This window comes from Silurus meridionalis, chromosome 23 (assembly GCF_014805685.1).
Source record: "Silurus meridionalis isolate SWU-2019-XX chromosome 23, ASM1480568v1, whole genome shotgun sequence".
NCBI classification, from domain to species: domain Eukaryota; kingdom Metazoa; phylum Chordata; class Actinopteri; order Siluriformes; family Siluridae; genus Silurus; species Silurus meridionalis.
In genome coordinates this window covers 8,838,702-8,857,345 of record NC_060906.1, presented here as the reverse complement: position 1 = coordinate 8,857,345, position 18,644 = coordinate 8,838,702, and the positions used below count along the sequence as shown (strand labels likewise).

General features: G+C 38.2%; 1 protein-coding gene across 4 annotated transcripts in view; it reads left to right on the top strand.

Moving 5' to 3' along the window:
* Positions 1 to 18,644, top strand: part of scfd2 (sec1 family domain containing 2) — a 138,595-nt gene that overhangs the window by 110,541 nt on the left and 9,410 nt on the right. For 3 of the 4 annotated variants that reach the window (XR_006923892.1, XR_006923891.1, XM_046836056.1), the window contains exon 6: positions 6,181 to 6,326. Coding sequence is in view for 2 of the 4 variants with exons in the window: in XM_046836056.1 (XP_046692012.1) it covers positions 6,181 to 6,326 (146 nt within the window). In the remaining 2 variants the exon portion in view is untranslated. Of the gene's footprint in view, positions 1 to 1,337; positions 1,366 to 5,659; positions 5,730 to 6,180; positions 6,327 to 18,644 lie in introns of those variants that run through there. The other variant, XM_046836057.1, reaches the window with a different exon arrangement.

The following is an 18,644-nucleotide window of genomic DNA, read 5'->3' as shown; positions in this document are numbered from 1 at the left end:
ACAAAAACTTAACTGGTCAATCACACAGCAAGCCACCAACCAGCTCTGTTTTTAACTTGTTTTGATTGGCTCTTGGCAGTGGCAGATATAGGCATAGGCGACATGGGCTGCCGCCCAGGGTGACATTTTGCCGGGGGGCGGCATTGGGCAGCCATGCAAAAAAAAAAAAAAAAAGGTCTAAACACTCAGGAGCCCAATTTAAAAGAAGTAGGCTGGGGAATGTATGTGTATGCAGCTCTATCGTTCTATCCCGATCAAGGCTAATGCATTTAATGAAATAGGCTAAAAACTGTATATCACTTGCTGTGTTGCCTGCTGTGCTTTTACAAATAGAACAACAATATTTCTTCAGCTGCATAACATTAGAATTTATAGTATGTAGTTTATCATAATGTGTGTAGCAACAAAACAATTACAGCCGAACTAGTCTAGTTGTATTGTAGTTAAAACAGCACTTATTGATTTGGTTACCTTTAACTGAGGTGATGCTGTAAAGCTTTTCTATGATTGTACTGAAAAGGTCCTGAAATGAGTTCAGAAGGACATATATTATAAGTATATACATGGTGTATGTATCTTATGGCTACAATATGCCAAGGAGTTGTTTGGTTCAATGATGTATTTAATTGTGCAATAAATGCATTTATGGTGACATTTATACTATTATATATCATATATTTATATGAAAGAAAGCTCTCAGAAATGTGTCTAAATTTGTTGACTGCTCTGAGAACAGGTCTTTACTCATCCAAGTGACAGTAGCTGAAGCAGAGTCGAGCTTTTCAACGCTGAAATAAATAGGTTTTATTTTATCTGGGGTTTTTTTTGCACTACAAAGACCCGTTTGTCTGAACCAAAGAAATAAAAGTGAACAATCTGTACCGTATTGAATTGCATAGCATCATATTTTTTTTCCAATGAATCGCATTGTGTTAAATCTAATCAAATTCGGTTCACACTGCATCATAATCTTATCGCTTCGGTAGCTGATTCATATATATCTTTTATGCTTCGTATCATTGGATTTGCATTGAGATGCATCGGCCTCAGTTATGGAGCTGCACATGCCTATTCTATATAAATAGTCTGTATAAGAACAGTACTTACGTAGCAGTGACAAAGAAAGCCAGACTCTTGCTTAAAGTTATTCAAATTTAAGATACTATCTCAAATAGATGCCTTAATAACCCCCAAAAAAGTATATCAGGGCATAAGCTTTCTGAATTGTTCTGAATAAGGGACACAAAAAGTAATTTGACTCCTATACAAATTTCACATGCCACACAAAGTCATCTTATTTTTTTTGTTTGTTTGTTTGTTTGTTTTTTTCCTTATAGCGATCCTGATTGTGGATGTCACCAAGAGGTAAAACTAGATTTATAACTGAGACTACTGATACATTTTCAACAAGCAAATGGTTTTTCAGAGCAAATATTGACCATATTTTTCTTCAGTACTTTTCAATTGTTTTTTCAATTTGAAACCATTTACTGCCAGTGAGATTCTACACAAACAGCTAAGGATTCATGAGTTTGCTGTCGATGGTTAAACTCTGGAAATATGAGTATGCATTTGGATTATGATCAGCATGGATTGTTTGCTCCATTGGCTTGGGGCTGTAATAATAAACAGTTATTTAATTCAAGTGTGACTGAACACTTACCGTTATAGAACAGTCCTTTATTGATTGTGTAATGAATAAAGTGAAAATTAATTTTTTTGATGGATGGCATTTTTTTAACTACATGAATGGTAATCACTTTTGGCAAAGGTCAAAGCAATTCAGAAGAAGTAAGTCTTAATTTCAGGTTATTACTAGATGATCTGGTTTGGGATTAATTTAGCTTGTAATAAAGTAATAATAAATATCCATTCCATCAACTTCTGAAACTGGTTTTCACAGCGGTTATGTTTTTCTATTGTTTTGACATTGAAAAATGAAGCATGGAGCTGAGGTAGAGATGTCATAACTGAGATCTAGCCACATCATAAAACTTTGGAATGTCAAAAAGTGCACCACAATAACAGTATTTTATTTTACTTTTAACACCACCTACAAGCACAGTCGTCATACCAGAAACTTTTATTAAGTCAGTGAAGTTTTCTCATTGTTTCATCTTTTGGTATTTCGTATTTAGGACGATTTAATTAAGGTGGATTCCCTGCAGGTCTGGTGGTTAGTATCTTCTTACTCTCGCACCCAAAATCAGGGACACAGAGTTCTGTATTTTTTATGATTACATTTCATGAACAATATTACACCATTCTTTAGTAATATAAACCAAACAAGACTGGGCAAGACAAAAAAGAAATGCCTCATTGCCTTGTCACTAATGACAAGGAATTCCTTCAGTGTTCATTGCGGATCCTAAATTATAGTTTATTCATGATGTCTATGTCGTTATATACACTATGTAGACAACTGACCATAAGATTAGTACAGTGGAACCCACTTATCTCGACCTCGGTTAACTCGACAACCCTATTAAGTCGACGTTTTTGAAGTGGAACCGCCAAATTCTCGCTTTGTCTTAGCATTTTTTAATCGGTTATGTCGACTTTTTTATGTCGCCGAACCCTAATATCTCGAGCACAAGGGGGGAAAAATTTGCCATTTAACGTCAGTTATGTCGATCGGCACTGTGCAGCCGCAGAAGAACTCACTAAAAATCAAGACAATACAATGTTGTACGTATTGTATACTGGTTACTGGTAAATCTCTGCTGTTAGTTAGTGCACATATGCCTTTTGTTGTTAAATGTTATGCGATGAACGGGAGGCGAAAGCCGCGCTTAGTAGGAGCGCAGCGCGGAAGGTGGGATGAGCAGCAAAAGCATAGAATGAACAACGGCAGGATCGGGGGAATCCACGATGCGCTTTGGGAAGAAAAGCGCAGCCGTTGAGAGAGTGCCGGTGGGAAGGCACATACCGGGATACGCATGCGCGATAACAACGACCGCCGTGAACCAACATATACCAACAATGGTATATACCAACGGTGAGAGTGTGGAAGTTTAAATAGGAGCTGGTAATGAGTGATAAACGAGCACCATATGTGCGCGATTGAAGCCGGGAGTTTCAGAGAAAGCAGCCGAGAAAGTGGAAAGTGGATTTGTTTGTTGAAGGCATGCTATAAAAATGTACATACATGTTTGGTAACTGTCAGGAATCCACCTGCCACGCCCCCTTCGGCGCCCCCTTCGGCATTGCAGGTGGATTCCTGACAGTTAACAAACATGTATGTACATTTTTATAGCATGCCTTCAACAAACAAATCGCGGCAACGCTGTTGTGTAAAAAACCCTCCAAAAACACGTGCATGCACATTCTCATTTATTAACGCACATCATGTACATAAAGAAATTTCAAGCACGTTAATATATTGCCGCCATATTGATTTTCGTTTATCTCGATCATCGGTTATCTCGATGCTTTTTGGCAACCCCCTAGGACATCGACATAACCGGGTTCCAATGTATATGCTTTTTGAAATGTTGCAATATTTTCCACTAGATTTTGTAGGGTGGTAGTAAAGTCAGCTACCGATGTAGGTGAAGTGAGGAGGCCTGGAGTACAGTCAGCATTCCAATTCATTCAAAAGGTGTTCAATAAGTTTTGAGGCAAGAATCTTTCAAGATCTTTCATTCCAACCTAAGTAAAGCATACCTTCATTGAGCTGGCTTTGTGTAGAGGGGTACTGTAATGCTGGAACTGGTATGGGTCTCCTGGTACAGGTGAAGGGAAAATTTTTAATGCTACCACATCGAAAGAAATCCTATACAATTGTGAGCCTCCAACTTTGTGGGAACAGTTTGGGGAAGAACCACATATGGCTGGAAAAATCAGGTGTCCACTTCTGTCCCTGTAGTGTATAAATGTGGGATGTCCAAACCCTGCTTTCACAAAGGTCTAGTGAGGGTGAAGGTTTTCATCCCAAACCAACAACATCCACATCTGATAGTCCATTAAAAATGCAAGTCTAAACAGGTGGAATTTGGTGTGGCTTGTTTGAAATGAAAACCTGCACCCACACTGGTCATTTGTGGAAGACCCCTGGTATAAATAATTTGGCATATAATATGGCATACATTGCATGTTCCCTGCATCATTTCACTTAAAACTGAGAGAGCTTAGGAATTAAATAAACTTGTATATCAGTGTACAGTTATATACAGTTATATAAAATGTCTTTATGTGCTGTATCATTTAGTTTCGTTTCAGTTGAACTACTCAAACTTGTTCCAGCATGACTTTGTCCCTGCAAACCATGAAGACATGGTGTTTTAAGGTTGGAGTAGAACAACTCATTTACAGCACTATTCAGAAACCGTTATCCAAAACGACTTACATTTATCTCATTCATACAACTGAGCAGCTATGTGGATAAGGACCTTGTTCAAGGGCCCTGGAGTAGCAGCTTGTTGTGGATGGGATTTGAACTCACAATGTTCAAAAGTCCAAAGTCTAATGCCTTCATCCAATAACTACCACCTCTACACCCTTAGTGTCCTATACAGAGCTCGGATTTCAACCCCACTGAACACGCTGAGTGAACTTAGCCAGGCCTTGTAGCTCTTGTAGCTAAATTATCAATACTCTCTAGTGACAGGCTCCAGAATATAGTAAAAATCCTTTGGAGGCATATTGGAGGTCATATTATGAGCACCTGTGGAAAAAATCTTGTATAGGATGTTCAAGGACATATAGATGCTATGGTTAGGTGTCCGCAAACATTTGACCATATAGTGTGTATATGTATAGTGAAAGAAAACGTTTAAAAACTGTTTCATCGCAAACTATATCATGAGGAAGCACTTTAGCGAAAAATACAATTGTATGAAAAAAAGAGTACATGAATTCCAAAATGTTCTTCGTATTCGGTTTGGTTTGTAACTTTTTTTGCTTTGGCTACAGCGTGCACTCGAGCTTCACAGGTTTGTGCAAATCCTGATGATTCACGCTCAATCAAAACCATGGGTGAGTCGCCTAAACACGTTTTTCAGTGGAAGGGATCAATCTTAAGGAACATCTGACCTCTGTGCAAATGAGTCACAAATTTAAAAAATAAAAATCATATTGAACCCTGAGTGATTTAGACCATTTTCCTTTTCCTTTGTTTGTTGTTTAGTGCGGTCTCAGAGTTTTGGATCTCACTGTAGATATCCACATTTCTATCACCTTTATCTGACATATCAGTGTATGCTTTAAAAATACTTAAGTGGCAAGGCTTTAGTTTTAAAGGTTGAGAATTAGAATGCAGCGAGTTTCAGTTTTTTTTTAACCATAATGGTTCTGCAATCCACATCCGGTGCCGTGACCCAGCTTAGGAACAAAACACATCTGAATGCTGGAATATCCGCCTTGTTTTGCCACTAGCACCCCATCTCGTTTATCTTTTTATCTTTTGCCTTACTCTCTCATTGCCCTCTCTTAGCTCTTGTTTCCTAAAGCTGTGGGTTTAGTGGAGACATTCCTTACTTCTACTACTACTTCTTTCTTTCAAAAGAGCTTTTGTGCTCTTGCCCCATGTTCTCTAGGAACATTCAGGCCATTGCCTGATGTCACACATCACACAGTCTGACTCCTTTCTTCTATGTATGATTCCACTTTTATATTATTTTACTAAAAGAGCAGTTTGGACAGCTTTCTTGCTTTCCAGATCCAGCCTGCTGTGTATGGAAGTGTCGGGAGACTGGGAAGGCGAGGAATTTTAGCTGATTCGCATTTGTTTGCAGTACGCTTTCAAAAACTCGTAAAACTTAAAGAAATGCAGCTCAATAGTGGCCTTCACTAGAGCATGGCTTTGGTCTCTTTCAAGGGCAAGAATGCGCTTTGTGCATGAGTGTGTGGGACTCAGAGTGTGTGAGTGTTTTGCAAGCTCTTCAGCTATGAATCTCTGTCTATCTGGCTCATGGCAGTTTCTGCCTGAAAGCACCAGGAAACAGAGATAAGTATGCTGGAGGTAGTGAGACACAGGTGAGAATCATCACTCCTTTCCTTCCGCCCACAGTTTATGGTTGACCGCGCCCCTGAAAGCATGTATGTTTTCTTTTGATTACGAATGTTTAGGTGTAGTCATGACATTACTCATTATCTAAATGTAAGGTTTACACAACAGTTAGACAAATCTGTGTGTGTGTGTGTGTGTGTGTGTGTGTGTGTGTGTGTGTGTGTGTTTAGGTGTTTCTAACCCTGAGGAACTGATGACAGATCGTGTCCACGCAGCACTGGAGCGCATGTTCGAGACTTTGAGAAGCCTGGGCCGAACCCGAGAGCACCTGAAGCGGCTGCGCTCAGTGTACAGCCCCGGCGATGGTGCGCACCAGGTCAGTGTTTCCACAGTGCTTACACAGTGGCTATACAACAAAGAAAACAATCACACAGCACCGATTTATTGTCCAGAATGTTTCTCTACAAAACACACTTCTGCCATGAGTGGCCTGAAGCTATACGTCAGATATTGTGAATAAAACAAAATCAGTTTTCAGCCTACTCCCAGCCACCATGTGGAATATTTTACACACAAAGTCTTTGTGTTTTATTCCTCTTATACAGGGCAATTTGCAAGTTTTTTGCATTGTAGCAGATCCAAAACACTTTATTTTTTTCTTATATAAGTAAATAAGACAAAAAAGGGTCTTTGGGAAGGTAATAATGAAAACAATGACTAGAATTACTTATTATTGCAGTACTGTAGAATGTACTGTACTGTAGAACTGGCTTAAATGTCTTTAGAACAGCTTTGGTAAGACATTCCCTCTGTGTCCAAATTCTGTAATTTTTCAAAGATTTTATGTTTAACAGAAGTGTTTCAGAATTTCTGTGAAACATATATTCATTACTAGTAGTAGTAGTAGAAGTGGTGGTAGTGATAGTTTAGTTTTTGTATTAGTGATGGTTGTGATATAGTTTTTGTAGCAATGAAAGTAGTAGTGGTAGTTGTAGTGATAGTTATAGTTTTTGTATTTGTGACAGTAGTGATAGGTTTGTAGTGGTAAAAATTGTGGTGAAAATATTTGTAGTGATAGCTATATTTTTGTAGTAGTGGTGGTAATGGTAGGAGTAGTTGTATCGGTAATGGTAGGAGTAATTGTAGCATAATGGTAGGAGTAGTTGTAGGGGTAATGGTAGGAGTAGTTGTGGTGGTAATGGTAGGAGTAGTTGTAGGGGTAATGATAGGAGTAGTTGTGGTGGTAGTGGTAGGAGTAGTAGTGGCGGTAATGGTAGGAGTAGTTGTGGTGGTAATGGTAGGAGTAGTTGTGGTGGTAATGGTCGGAGTAGTTGTGGTGGTAATGGTCGGAGTAGTTGTGGTGGTAATGGTAGGAGTAGTTGTAGGGGTAATGGTAGGAGTAGTTGTGGTGGTAATGGTAGGAGTAGTTGTAGTGGTAATGGTAGGAGTAGTTTTGGTGGTAATGGTAGGAGTAGTTGTAGGGGTTAGTTGTAGGGGTAATGGTAGGAGTAGTTGTGGTGGTGATGGAAGGAGTAGTAGTGGCGGTAATGGTAGGAGTAGTAGTAGGGGTAATGGTAGGAGTAGTTGTAGGTGGTAATGGTAGGAGTAGTTGTGGTGGTAATGGTAGGAGTAGTAGTGGCGGAAATGGTAGAAGTAGTTGTAGGGGTAAGTAGTGGTGTAAGGAGTAGTAGTGGTGGTAATGGTAGGAGTAGTTGTAGGGGTAGTGGTAGGAGTAGCTGTAGGGGTAATGGTAAGAGTAGTTGTAGGGGTAATGGTAGGAGTAGTTGTAGGGGTAATGGTAGGAGTAGCTGTGGTGGTAATGGTAGGAGTAGTTGTAGGGATTATGGTAGGAGTAGTTGTGGTGGTAATGGTAGGAGTAGCTGTGGTGGTAATGGTAGGAGTAGTTGTGGGGTAATGGTAGGAGTAGTTGTGGTGGTAATGGTAGGAGTAGTTGTGGTGGTAATGGTAGGAGTAGTAGTGGTGGTAATGGTAGGAGTAGTTGTAGAGGTAATGGTAGGAGTAGTTGTGGTGGTAATGGTAGGAATAGTTGTAGGGGTAATGGTAGGAGTAGTTGTGGTGGTAATGGTAGGAGTAGTTGGTAGGGGTAATGGTAGGAGTAGTTGTGGTGTTAATGGTAGGAGTAGTAGTGGCGGTAATGGTAGAAGTAGTTGTAGGGGTAAGTAGTGGTGTAAGGAGTAGTAGTGGTGGTAATGGTAGGAGTAGTTGTAGGGGTAATGGTAGGAGTAGCTGTAGGGGGTAATTGTAGGAGTAGTTGTGGTGGTAATGGTAGGAGTAGTTGTAGGGGTAAGTAGTGGTGTAAGGAGTAGTAGTGGTGGTAATGGTAGGAGTAGTTGTAGGGGGTAATAGTAGGAGTAGTTGTAGAGGTAATGGTAGGAGTAGTTGGTAGGGGTAATGGTAGGAGTAGTTGTGGTGGCAATGGTAGGAGTAGTTGTGGTGGTAATGGCAGGAGTAGTTGTGATGGTAATGGTAGGAGTAGTTGTAGTAATGGTAGGAGTAGTTGGTAGGGGTAATGGTAGGAGTTGTTGTGATGGTAATGGTAGGAGTAGTTGTAGTTGTAGGGGTAATGGTAGGAGTAGTTGTGGTGGTAATGGTAGGAGTAGTTGTGGTGGTAATGGTAGGAGTAGTTGTAGGGGTAATGGTAGGAGTAGTTGTGGTGGAAATGGTAGGAGTAGTTGTAGGGGTAATGGTAGGAGTAGTTGTAGGGGTAATCATAGGAGTAGTTGTGGCGGTAATGGTAGGAATAGTTGTAGGGGTAATGGTAGGAGTAGTTGTGGTGGTAATGGTAGGAGTAGTTGTAGCGGTAATGGTAGGAGTGGTTGTAGGGGTAATCATAGGAGTAGTTGTGGCGGTAATGGTAGGAGTAGTTGTAGAGGTAAAGGTATGAGTAGTTGTGGTGGTAATGGTAGGAGTAGTTGTAGGGGTTATGGTAGGAGTAGTTGTAGGGGCAATGGTAGGAGTAGTTGGTAGGGGTAATGGTAGGAGTAGCTGTAGGGGGTAATTGTAGGAGTAGTTGTAGGAGTAGTTGTCGTGGTAATGATAGGAGTAGTTGTCGTGGTAATGGTAGGAGTAGTTGTAGGGGTAATGGTAGGAGTAGCTGTAGGGGTAATGGTAGAGTAGTTGTGGTGGCAATGGTAGGAGTAGTTGTAGGGGTAATGGTAGGAGTAGTTGTAGGGGTAATGGTAGGAGTAGTTGTGATGGTAATGGTAGGAGTAGTTGTGGTGGTAGTGGTAGGAGTAGTTGTAGGGGTAATGGTAGGAGTAGTTGTGGTGGTAATGGTAGGAGTAGTTGTGGTGGTAATGGTAGGAGTAGTAGTGGTGGTAATGGTAGAGTAGTTGTAGGGGTAATCATAGGAGTAGTTGTGGTGGAAATGGTAGGAGTAGTTGTAGGGGTAATGGTAGGAGTAGTTGTAGGGGTAATGGTAGGAGTAGTTGTGGCGGTAATGGTAGGAATAGTTGTAGGGGTAATGGTAGGAGTAGTTGTGGTGGTAATGGTAGGAGTAGTTGTAGTTGTAGGGGTTATGGTAGGAGTAGTTGTAGGGGTAATCATAGGAGTAGTTGTGGGGTAATGGTAGGAGTAGTTGTAGGGGTAATGGTAGGAGTAGTTGTGGTGGTAATGGTAGGAGTAGTTGTAGGGGTTATGGTAGGAGTAGTTGTAGGGGTAATGGTAGGAGTAGTTGTGGTGGTAATGGCAGGAGTAGTTGTAGGGGTAATGGTAGGAGTAGTTGTCGTGGTAATGGTAGGAGTAGTTGTCGTGGTAATGATAGGAGTAGTTGTAGTTGTAGGGGTAATGGTAGGAGTAGTTGTGGTGGTAATGGTAGGAGTAGTTGTAGGGCAATGGTAGGAGTTGTTGTGATGGTAATGGTAGGAGTAGTTGTAGGGGTAATGGTAGGAGTAGTTGTAGGGGTAATGGTAGGAGTAGTTGTGTTGGTAATGGTAGGAGTAGTTGTGGTGGTAAAGGTAGGAGTAGTTGTGGTGGTAATGGTAGGAGTAGTTGGTGGTAATGGTAGGAGTAGTTGTAGGGGTAATGGTAGGAGTAGTTGTAGGGGTAATGGTAGGAGTAGTTGTGATGGTAATGGTAGGAGTAGTTGTAGGGGTAATGGTAGGAGTAGTTGTAGTTGTAGGGGTAATGGTAGGAGTAGTTGTGGTGGTTATGGTAGGAGTAGTTGTGTGGTAATGGTAGGAGTAGTTGTGGTGGTAATGGTAGGAGTAGTTGTGGTGGTAATGGTAGGAGTAGTTGTGGTGGTAATGGTAGGAGTAGTTGTAGGGGTAATGGTAGGAGTAGTTGTGGTGGTAATGGTAGGAGTAGTTGTAGGAGTAATGGTAGGAGTAGTTGTGGTGGTAATGGTAGGAGTAGTTGTGGTGGTAATGGTAGGAGTAGTTGTAGGGGTAATGGTAGGAGTAGTTGTGGTGGTAATGGTAGGAGTAGTTGTAGGAGTAATGGTAGGAGTAGTTGTGGTGGTAATGGTAGGAGTAGTTGTGGTGGTAATAGTAAGAGTAGTTGTAGCGGTAATGGTAGGAGTAGTAGTGGTGGAAGTTCAGTAGTATAGCTGATATTATTTCTATTTTAAATTTACCATAGACTTGTTCTTTAAGCAGAACAAATAACTAACTCTCAGCATTTCTAGAAGCAAGCAAAGTGATCTGCCAAAATAATCAGACAATTTAAAGCCAGTATTGATCCTTTATTAAATCATAGTTGTTTGATGATACTGTATTTTTGGTTTATTGTATTTAAACGATAATAAAAAATCCACCATATTCATGATGGAATGAATAGTAGTAAAGCATTTCTTTATTTCGTATTCGGTTAAGAATTCATAATAATAATAAAAAATAATAATTCATAACCATATTTTTGTTGTGTGACGCAGCCTTTCGAAACACTTCAACTGTTTTTGGCTCACGCTTTAGTCACTTTCTGTCCTGTCTCTCTCTTTCTCACTCACACATACACACACACACACACACACACACACACACACACACACACACACACACAGACACAGAATCACAGTTACTCAGAGACATATTGGACCTTGGCAGACTCTGTGTCTGTGCGTCACTCAGAATTGATAAACGTATTGTGTGTTTGTGGAACTGTGCCTACCTAGCTCCTTGTTCCTGTGTATGAGTGTGTGAGAAACAAAGAGAAAGAGAAAGAAGGAGAGAGAGAGATGGAGAGATATGTGAGAAAGAGAGAAGAATCAGAAATCAAGCAAGAAAGTGAGAAAAGTAGCAGTTACATAAACACTCTAGCACTGTACCTGTGAAACTAGTTACAAGGGTCTACTGATGAAATCAATGACAATGATAGATTGAGAGGGAGAGAGAGAGAGAGAGAGAGAGAGACTTTGTTTATCTTTTTCAGAACACTTAAATGACAGCCAGCAGGAAGCAGTTTTCCCAGTGTCATTTTATGTTTTTGTTTTGTTTTATTATTTGTTTAATTTAATTTAATAAAATGTATTTAATTTTATTTTTATCTACAGCAATCTCTTAATATTTATTTTAGGAACAAAAAAACTAATTGGTTCTGGAAAAAATGAAAGTGATTTTAAGAAATGCAAATGTTATTAGTGACCCATACATATATATTTTTTCAAAATGTGTGTGTGTGTGTGTGTGTGTGTGTGTGTGTGTGTGTGTGTGTGTGTGTGTGTTTGCGTGAGAGAGAGAGTGTCTGGCCTGCTGTGATGACATCACTGTCTGCTCCAATGTTTTTCTTTTCCTTTTCTACATCCAGAGGTCACAGGCCCGTGGTGCTCCGAGGAAATCAACACTGCACGCATTTTTAAAGACCTGGCTTTAATCATGCCAAAGTTTGCAGTGCTGGCGCTCGAAATATTTTTTTGCTCTGACTGTTGGCAGGATGATATAGTACTGTAGACTGTAGACTGGATTATATATATATATATATATATATATATATATATATATATATATATATATATATATATATATATATATATAAACACACACAAGCTCACATATGCTTTTGAGACAAGTAGTTTCTTATGTATCCTCTATGGTTACTTAAAGAAAATCTATGTTTAAACAGAATTCCAGATAAAAACTAAAAACTTATTCACAGTTTTTTACAGCCATATGTGGTTCTTTCCTAAAGTTGGAGGCACAAAATAGTTTAGGATGTCTTTGGATACTGTAGCATAAAATTTTCTTTTCAACTGAGCTAGGAGACCCAAACCTGTTCGAGCATAACAATACCCTTTGCACAAAGCCAGCTTCATTAACATATGCTTTCTATGGGTTGGAGTAAAATATCTCTTGCAATAGAAAATCAAATTCTAGTGGATAATAATTCAAAATCTTCCTTAAAGAGTGGATTGTAAATAATTTACAATCCGCTTTATTTATGTGTTAATTGTAACTGCAAATGGGACTAAATGTGGAATAGGATGTTTAAAAAGCACAAACCAATCTTTTGTCCATATACTAATATTGTATTTTCTGAGTATTTTCATTTTAGGGAAACTTTTACTTCACTGCATTTTAATGTGTAATGTCTCAATTTTCGCTCCGCTACATTTCAGAAAAAAAAAAAAAGCTCTTCATTGCTATCGTGAAGTGAATTCATAAAGAGCGTAAAATGAGAAACTGTTGCGAGACCACAGACACCTCTTACTCTGTGTCTGTAACTATAAAATAACTCTTATCAAAAAGGTAATATATATACAGCAGAATGGAACACTGAACGGCATCCATTATTCACATAGAGTAAATACATGCTTTTTCAGTTCTTTAATAAGGAACTTCTTTTGTACTTTTAAGCAAGTCATAGCAGGAGGTTAGTACATTAATTTAAGGACAGGACTAATGCACTTTATCGACCCACTGTTCAAAGGCCATAATGTTTCCTGTGCATAATTGCGTGATTATCTTTTACCACTTTTGCTTCTGTTGGCTTACGACGATGTTTTAGTGCCATGTTAAAAAAAATCTTTCAAAATCTAGAATAAAGTCGATGTATTTTGAGAACAAAGTAAAAATTCTGAGACTGAAGTTATAGCCTTTTGAGAAAAAAGTCAAAACGTTTCAACCCCAGACCCCAGCTCCTTCAGAATAGATTGCATTCATCGTCATCCTCATAGTCTCTTCAAAAACAACATATGTAACAATCGATATCCTTGGAATCGACCGCTGGTCGCCATTACAGACTGCACAAAAGAAGCAATTCCCTCGATATCTGTCATTTTTTCCTTCTGAATAAATAAATTTTTCTAAGCAAAGTTTTCTAAGTAACTAACATTTACTTATTGCTAAATTCCAACCTAAAGTAGGATTTCACCAAATCAGCGAAACGTTTCGTGCAGTTCTGTGAATTTCGACTTTATTCTCAAAATATTTAAACTTTATTCTCGCACTGCTACGACTTTTGAATTCTCGTAAAATAGACTTTTTCTCTACATATTACATCTTAATTCTCGTATTGCTCCAATTTTAATCTCGTAATCTTTTTTTTATTTTTATACATTAACGTGGCTCTAAAATGCTTCGTAGATCCATTTTCTCGAAGTGGATTATTTTCAACTCAGCAGTGATATTGAGAAGATTAAACACTCCAGAGCTTTGCTGTAACTTATACACCTACACTTTCGTACACAAGTGTTCTTCAGATGGGTAATGACCCAAGCTTTCTAACATGGTTCTACTTGGAATATTTTATGAAAGGAAAAATAATGTGTTATAATGATATATTATAACCAAAATCTAAATAATGGTCTCCCGCTGGTCTATTTTCATACATTTTTCATCAGAAACAATATACCAGATTGTGTTAGGAACAGATTGGGTTCAATCATGGACCTTTTTTAATAGGTAATACCTAATAAAATTGGAAAATGAGGCCGTTATTTTATGCTTCTTTTATGGAATTGGGGTTTATTGTATTACCAGGCACAGTGCCTCTGTGAAAGCTGAACAGATTTTCTGTTTTATTGTCTTAAATTAGATTTCACTCTAAAATTCTCTTTAATGTCATAATTATCTTTCTTTTTTTTCTTCTTTTTATGTAGAAATGCCTGAATAGATGTATTGAACAGGTGTGATTATAGAATGATTTTGGCTTAACGTGTACAGAAGCAGGATTGTACTTTGCAAAACGAATACAGCAATCTTACACACACACACTTATGTTCATTTACCATTTTCCCCCCAAAACCACTGCAGTATAATGATTTCCACAGGCAAATGTCTTGGCATCCTGATAAGTGGAAATAAAATACAATAAAATAGCTTTTTTTAAAAGTTCCATTATAACTTGGCATCATTAAGAAAACCTCGTCTAGTTCATCTGAAATTACTTATACTGTTTAGATTGTAGTCCAGTTGAGAATCATTTCTGCATATGGAATTTAATCTAGTATAAGACTGCTTACACAAAGATGTCTGTCTCTTTGTGAGAATAACTTCTGCATTATATACAGTGTCTAGTAACTCCTAGTTTGGTTTGTGGCACCTAGTCTTTTATCGTTTTTGAGAGACACTTGCATGTTTCTTTTGTTTTCTTTCGTTCTTTTGTCATTCAAACTCGCTAATTGAATTGCATGAAGATTTACTTTGACCTAACAAATATGTACATGTACAGTGCAGATGTTTAACTTTATTTCCATTGTAAAATCCTCCCTTAGCATGAATAGCAGCTTTACACATTCTCTGCGTCCGTACAGCTCGTTTCTCCAAACATTCAGATGAAAAACACTTTGAAATGCCTTTTGTAAAACCTGCCAAATGTGTTCTTCATTTCTTGGATTTTTTTCCCAGTTCGTCCCAGAGCAGTTCAGTGGGATTTAGGTGCGGTGACTGGGCAGGTCATTCCATGATTTCTAACATTCCAACTGACTATTTGCTCTCTAAATAACGCTTGCAGAGTCTGGACATACACTTGGGGTCATTGTCTTGTTGTGTAGTGAAGTTGGTTCAGTATTATTTTGAGCATTTAACCTATATTTGACCTACATGTATTTAATGAGTCAGCATGTCCTTCCAAATAGTGGCATGTATTTCAATTACCTAGTTTGTTGCATTGAATTGAAAGTAACATGCATGTGTCTTTCAGAAACCACAAAATACTAGATGTTTGCAAACTTTTTCAAAAACTATAAATGTGTAAGCTTTCCATTTTTTTTTATTACATTATATAAAATCAGAGCCTTTCTAAGACAAAACAAGACAGTTGTGACTAAAATATTAAGACTAGGAGCTCAATTTTTTAGGTTCCCTATTTACCCAAAACAACTATCATATCAGTGAATTAAGACTCACTATAGATCCTATAATATACCAATTATAGGCCCTATGTTCTACCACAAAACTACTATATAGCCAACGTTATACCACAAACTTATAATAGACAATGTCATTCTACAAATCAACCATAGACTACATATCATACCACAAACACACTATAGACTCCTCTTAATTACCCACTATAAACCATTACTTATGGTATACTACAAAAACCATCTTATGCCACAAACCCACTATAGATTGCATGTGATGCCTCAATTCCACTATAGTCCCTATTCACTACCCACTATAGGCCAATACTCATGATATACATTAAACCCACTATATACCCCATGTTATACCCCAAAGCCGCTATAGACCCCATGTTATACCCCAAAGCCGCTATAGACCCCATGCTATACCCCAAACCTGCTTTAGACTCCACTGTGTTATTTATATAAAAACCCACACTGAGAAAAGTATCGCGTTGACCTGGAAGGGCATGTTGTTATTATTTCATTCATGGTTTTACTGCATTAATATTAATGAAGATTGTAGGGGTTTATGTAATGCTGCATTACATGACTAAGGGATGACCCAGTGCAAGTGCGTATTTCACTGACGGTCCGTTTGTTTTTATGATTATCGTTATTATTTATCATCATTTCTATTTAAGTTGATTGCGTGGGCCTTGCACCTGTTAAATGGTGGCAGTGTTTTTGTTTTAGTGTGTGATGCCTGATGAAAAGTGCAGCTTTAATAGCCATGGATAATTGGCCACAATTTGAGCATTGTTACTTTTTTCTAAATTGATGAAATAGGATTCCCGTCAATGATACCCTATATGGGTGTTTTTCCTAGAGTAGGAATTGTATAATCCGGTAAATAGCCCAATTTCTACTTATTGTTGTGATGATAGCTAGTTCATGTAGTCAGTGATGCCAGTAATCTTGGTGTTTACGGACGTGTAGTATGTGTGGGTGGGTCATTGTGTGTCTGACTCACAGCAGGTTCAGGTTGTGGTAAAGCTTTTTTTTCATGATCAACAGGACAAATGGTGTTTCCAGCTTTGCTTTGAATCTGTGTCAAGTATGAAGTTGCCAAGGTTGTTCTAGCGGGTCTGTGTTCAATTCTGTAGATGATAATATTCAAGGTGCATTTATTTTCAAACCTCAAAAACCCCTTTTGATTGGATTCCAATTGCAAACTAAAGAATGTTTTTGGGAAATACAAATAAAAGCTATGTAAGGCATAATTCAGAGCTAAATTTTACCCCACGACATAGATTCCAAGAAGCACCTGATGAAAAGCGCAGTACTTTAGTCATTTATAGCAGAGGAATATAGTCATTTATATGTAATGTTACTCATATTCTACATTATGTACATTATGCAAAATATATTACATGGGGGAGGTCAGAGATATGCATTATAATCCAACTCCTTGAAAACGTTGTTAATTGTAGGTTCTTAGTATGTAGCAGAGACTGTAGGAAAAAGCATACTGATTTCCAATATCTAATAGTAAGTAAAAGTATTACTAGAAGTATGCAAGGAAATTCAACATAACATTTTCATTCAAAGAGTAATTTGTTCTGAATAAGAAAATTAAATTCTGTATAAAAATTTAAATTACTTCTGTACTTTTTTGCTCATTTGAGTCTTGAAAAAGTCTTAATCTATTGCCAGTAATGAGAATTTATTTGTGTCAAATCATAATGATGGTGTCCAATATTCTGAGACTACATTGTAAAAACCTGGATTATTTTTTTTTTTAAATAAACAGAAGAATTTTGGAATATTGAACAAAAAAAAGAAAGTAAATGTTTTAATGATTTTGCAGTATTTCTACTGACCATGTTTACTCCTCATGTCTAATCTCAATTGGTAAAAATTCTTCTGCAAAGGATTTCATTTTAAATGGTCCTTTGCACAATATTGTCGATTCCATTCATCATCATTTAAGCCAAAAAAAAAAAAACGCAATAAAGCAAATGCTAGAAATCGCTGCAATCTGTGTGAATATTTCATTTAATATCTCAGTAATACAACATTTAATAAACATATTTTGTATTAAATTAGAGCAGAATGTCTAGTAGAAACTTATTTAGTATGACTTTCACTACTACTTTTGTTCCCCGACTGTGTGTTAAGTCACTTTATATACCTGGTGTCCACAAATACACAATGTATTGTTCACATTCTGCATGATGATATGAAGGTCAGTACTGAGCTGTTCAGGTGCTATTTTTGCCTGCTCCTCCTCAGAGCCAAACAGAATATGCATTCCTTTTCGTCATACAGTATGCTCGAAAACATGAATCATCATATTTTTACTCTCATCGTTTTCACTCTCCAAACAGCAACTGGTAAAACAGTTATGGTCCACAGGAAGTAGACCCTGTATGAAACCATTTGTTAAAGGCATTCACTTATTTAGCTTATTCTATTTACAGTGCATTCATTCACAACTGAAAAACAAAACAAAATTTTTATTAGAGTAGAAAAAGTAGAAAATGGTTCAGAGCAGAGTTTTCAGGGCAGGGTTGTTCGGGACAGGGTGGTTCAGAGCAGGGTGGTTCAGGCAGGGTGGTTCAGAGCAGAGGTTTTCAGGGCAGGGTGGTTCAGAGCAGGGGTTTTCAGGCAGGGTGGTTAAGAGCAGGGGATTTTAGGGCAGGGTTTTTAAGGCAGGGTTGTTCAGAGCAGGGGTTTTCGTACAGGGTGAATCAGTGCAGGGTGGTTCAGGGCAGGGGTTTTCAGGGTGATATTATTTCAGGGCTGGGTTGTTTGGCGCAGGTGTTTTTAGGGTAAGGTTGTTCAGTGCAGGGGTTTTTTTCAGGACAGGGTTGTTCAGGGTAGGATTTTAAGAGCGATGTTTTTCAGGGCATGGTGGTTTAGGGCCGGTCTGTTCAGGGTGGTGGTGTTTACACCGGGGTTTTTCAGGGCGGGGTTTTTATGTCCAGGTTGTTCAAGAGTCCCAGAAATTCTAATCACTTAAAGTAAAAAAATAAGATGGCAAGAACTACAAATGCAGTGTATTTAACATTTTTTTTTACATTTTTTACAGCAAAAAAAATAAAAAGAATAATAATAACATGGACCCACAGAAATCCTCTATTTTCTCCATCCATACACACAGTGTTTTTTATCATTGGTTATATTTTGTCTCCTTTTTTCACAGTACAATTTATTTGTTACTTAATTTCTTTGTAAATAGAAATATAAAACACACACACACACACACACACACACACACACACACACACACACGTACACAGACGTACTCACCTCAAAGCACTCAAGGCGTCTCTTCCAGAAACAAGTATCCTTCCTTGAATATTAATCTCACAATCAATAGACACTAGGCAACACCCTGAGGATCCACATGTGGCCAATTTAAAACCGCATTCAGCCCATTTGTTGCTGTTC